The 4407-nt window shown below is 39.5% G+C and overlaps 1 protein-coding gene across 1 annotated transcript; it reads left to right on the forward strand.

Annotated features, from left to right (window-relative positions):
* The first annotated feature begins 591 nt into the window (after positions 1-591).
* LOC136276863 (E3 ubiquitin-protein ligase TRIM71-like) lies at positions 592-3882 on the forward strand. Its single transcript, XM_059112526.2, has one exon. It carries the CDS (start codon positions 632-634, stop codon positions 2837-2839), a length of 2208 nt encoding a protein of 735 aa, XP_058968509.2. The 5' UTR covers positions 592-631; the 3' UTR covers positions 2840-3882.
* Positions 3883-4407: the final 525 nt, after the last annotated feature.

Below are 4407 nucleotides of genomic sequence, written 5' to 3' on the forward strand. Positions count from 1 at the left end.
CTAATCCACGATCCACACCAAATGCGACACACAAACGAATTAAAATAGGTTATAACCTTTAAGCTAGTTTCCGTTCTCAGAAGAAAGTAGATTTTACCTTTCCGTTTATCTCTCGTGACAGCACATGAAAACCAGACATCTGTTTATTGTTACTTTCTCACGCTTCCCTAGAAACATTGAAATCCAAAACTGAAGCTATCAAATGGCGCTCTGGAGAACACGAGATCTCTTCTGAAGAGAGCCAATTCGCTGCTTTTAATAGAATACTGCCTATTACTCGTGTGGTGTCAAACAAGTTTCTCGGAATCCCAAACTCACTAAACGCCGGTAAATGTAGGGACGATAAAATGAGGTTGATGGTTTATTTCCAAACCATCGTAGCATGTTGTTTTTTGTGATACAGTGGCTACTGCGACATATTCAGTCACGCTATGAAATCGATTTTACTACGCAGTCACAGAGAAAGTTCACAATAGGTGGATAAAATTGCAATGTAAAACTGTCAATCTCTGCGCGAAGATCACGCGATCCTACAGAGATCTGATTCGCTGCTTTAAATAAAATACTAATCCAAGTTCAGTTTCTCGGAATCTCAAACAAAACAGGGCTGTATTTTTCTCAGCAATTCGTGATGGAGTCGCTTCTAAAAAACCTCAAAGAGCATGTAACATGTTCGATTTGTTTGGATACTTACACTAAACCGAAGACCATTGCTTGTCTTCATACGTTCTGCTGTGAATGCCTGGAGAGACATGCACTAACGAGCCAAAAACAAGGGTTTTATCGATGCCCCGAGTGTCAGGCACAAATTGGCATCCCTGAAGGAAAGCGTTTTGATAATCTACCAAGCAGTTTTCTGCACAACAGTTTGTTGAGTCTTCTCGCCGTTCGACGCAGCGGCGAGGGAGATGAAATCAGCTGTAGTACATGCCAGAAGAAGAGCGCTGAGATCAACTACTGCTTTGATTGCGAGAAGTTTATGTGCCCAGACTGTGTGAAAGCACACGAAGTGTTTCGAGAAACTTTGTTTCAAGGACACAAAGTCACACCAGTGCGACAGTTTCAAGCTACAGACTACGAGGCGTTGTTGAAACGGCAGTCGTTTTGCTCCGTTAAGTATCACGAGAAAGAAGTGACAAGGTTTTTTTGTGTGGGCTGTCAAAGCTGCGTGTGTCAGGTTTGCATCGCCATTGATCACAAGAGCCACGATGTTGTTCCGCTTGAAAAGGCAGCGGACGATGAAAAAGCAAACATCTTTGCCAGAGCAAAGCTGGTCAAAGAGATGAAGGAGGTCTGCCGAGGCGTTATTCGTGAATATGAGAAAACGGAACATGAGTTGGAAACGAAGATTACCACAGCTAAACGCCAAGTTTCCCAAGCAACCGAACAGATGATGGGAAAGCTTCGCCAACTACAACGTGAAGCCATGACTGCCCTAGAGAAGACTCGCGTGTCAAGGATTGAGAAATTACATTCTGGAAAAGCATCGGTTGTCTCTTTCGAAAAGCAACTTGACCAAGCATTTGAGTTCAGTAACAACCTGGTTGAAAGAAGCTCAAGTTCAGACATAATGCAAAACAAGAAAAATGTAGAAGAACGAATCAAAGAGCTCATCGAGACCACAATGCCTGCACTTCCGGTTAGCTCGTGTGTGGAGTTCGTGTCGACATGTGAACCAGAGAGTTTGAGTCTGGGATTTACGAAGTTCAGCAAGACAGATGTGCAAGGATCGACCGTGGAAGGACTGGATCAGAATTTCCAAGCTGGTGTAGAGGCAGAGTTACTAATTTGTCTCAAATCAAGCGAAGGAGAAATCAGAAACACTCAGCACACAGATCGTGTTGAAATACACATAGACCCTGCGGATCAGGTGAGGAGTTTGGTGAAGAGTGAAAAAGAAGATGGAAATTTCCAAGCAAAATTTGTAGCGAAAGTACCAGGTACTTATAAAATAGAAGTAAAGATAAATGGAGAGAAACTTGCCAAGAGTCCATTTTCTATTCTGGTCAATGCACGAGAGTTAAATGTTATAGGCAAGTTGGACGTTCAGGGAGAAATGCTTCAAACTCCTGCCGGTATTGCAGTGAACAGTAAAGGTGTTATTGCTGTGGCTGATTCTGTAGGTCACTGTATCCTGGTATTTGATGAGACAGGAAAGTTTGTGCGAAAAATTGGTTCTTATGGAGACAAGGATGGACAATTAAAGAATCCAGTCGACGTCACATTCGTAAACGATGACGAGATTCTGGTGGCCGAGCAATTTAATCACCGAATACAGCAGTTGAATGTACAGACAGGAAACTTTGTGAAAAGCTTTGGAAAAAAGGGAAGTGGAGATGGAGAGTTTATGTTTCCTATAAGTGTTTGTATTACAAGTGATGGACGTTTTATCGTTGTAGCGGATTTTAATAGCAGCAGAATTGAAGTGCTTACCATGGATGGTGAACCTGTGTTTAAGTTTGGAGACAGCGGCCCAGAAAGGCTGGATCATCCACTCAGCTTCGCTTGTTACGAGGAAAAGTTCATTGTAGCTGACAAGAATAATAACTGTGTGAAAGTGTTTGATGAGAAAGGACAGTTTTTGTACAAGTTTGGAGAAAAAGGAAAAGGTGATGGACAGATGGATCAGCCGTATGGGTTATGTGTTGACAAACATAATAACGTTTTCTTATGTGATTGGGGAAATAATCGAGTTCAACAGTTTACATTGGAAGGAACTTTCACTGGAAAGACAAGTTCAAATATTCAGTTTAGATGGCCATGGAGTGTCATCCCAATGCTAGATGATCGGATTGTGGTCACAGACATCAGAAAGAAAGAAGTTTACATTCTGAAATGAATGCCCATTTTTGAAAGTAACTATCAATTCTTCGTGAGGAAACCTTTTGCGAATATCTGTAAGTTTTATTGTTTTGTTAATTTACGGAAAATTGTGACATGTCACGTGTCACTAGAGAACTTGAAAGAAAATGGCTAGAATCAGCAACTTGCCTTCTAATTTTTCAAGGACAGTTTCAAAGAATTGTTGATTATATTCATCGCTTCAGAAATGTGATTGTATGAGCTTTATTAAATTATAGTAATAGGACTGAGTGGAGTCCAATTCGTTCTATAATCATACGAGTGATTGACAAAATCGGACGACTACGAACGGGGAGTCCCATTCGTCAATCACTAGTTTAAAAAAGAAACTAGACATCGGTTATACGTTTTCAAGAAAAGACAACGGTTCAGTCGCCGAAATGCGCGACAACAGCGCTTGCATATGACACGCATTGTCCATTTACACAGGCATGACATGTCAACTGTTCTATTCAATTGTCCAGTTACAAGCATGACATCTGCACTGTCCAATTGGTACTCAAATCGAGCTGGTGATAACCAATCACATGCCGGAATTTTGTTATAGTTTTGACAGACCACAAAATCGATTTCAAACGAGATTAAGCTTTGTAACCGCTCAAAGATTTAGGAGTATTATTAAGACAAAAAAAAAACACACATTTCTGCAAAATAAATGTACAGTGGCATTGATTAACGTAAATTGTTGATGATAAATTTTACTTATCAACTTAACATTTTTCCAGCATGTAGTAGACTTTTCCGTGAGCATATTTTGGTAGAGTTTTGGTTAAGTTAAATAATAGTAATTCTCTCATCAAATGAAGCATACCTTTGTATCAAATTTTTAAATTAACACATTGACAGCAGCTTGCATGATTAAGCTGTAAACAATTCAACAATTTCGTAGTGCTTCATTACTTTTGGAGGATCAGCATTTAAAATGTTATTAGAAACCGTCTAAAGACTGAGGAGCGTTTTGAATGCATCAAGTTTGCATTTCTATTTAGACATTTTATGCATGCAGGAGTTTTCATTAATAAGTTCCTTTAAGTATTATGAAAGTGTCGATTGATTGAATGAATTACAGATATTACAGGATATTTTCCACTGTATTCATGAACTGTTCTAAATTGCTTATTCTTTAAGTTTCTATAGCATTGACCATCGATAAAACAAATATCTTATTGAAAGCATTGTGAATAAATTTACTTGTTTGATTTTCAAACGTGTGTTACTGTGCAACAAGAATGGCTGCATGAGTAATAGATTAATTATCTTTTTGCTGTCCTAAAAACTCTTCTTTGGATGAAGAAGGGTATTTAGGATTATTTTTGACTTTGCCAGATTGCATCATTTGAAAGCTAAGATGTAAAGTTCACAAGAACCCCTTCTATCTTACTTGGTTCAGTTTAAGAGCCAAGCTAACCAAGATGTTGTCTTGCAAACTTCATTGTTCAGAGACAGAGCAAATTAGATGAAGTAACAGGGAGGACTGGGGAGGCTGATGGTTTGGGAGGCATTCCAGCTACACAGCCTCCCCTCACCACACTCCTAGAAAGAAGA

Source organism: Pocillopora verrucosa, chromosome 11 (assembly GCF_036669915.1).
Source record: "Pocillopora verrucosa isolate sample1 chromosome 11, ASM3666991v2, whole genome shotgun sequence".
In the NCBI taxonomy this organism is placed as follows: domain Eukaryota; kingdom Metazoa; phylum Cnidaria; class Anthozoa; order Scleractinia; family Pocilloporidae; genus Pocillopora; species Pocillopora verrucosa.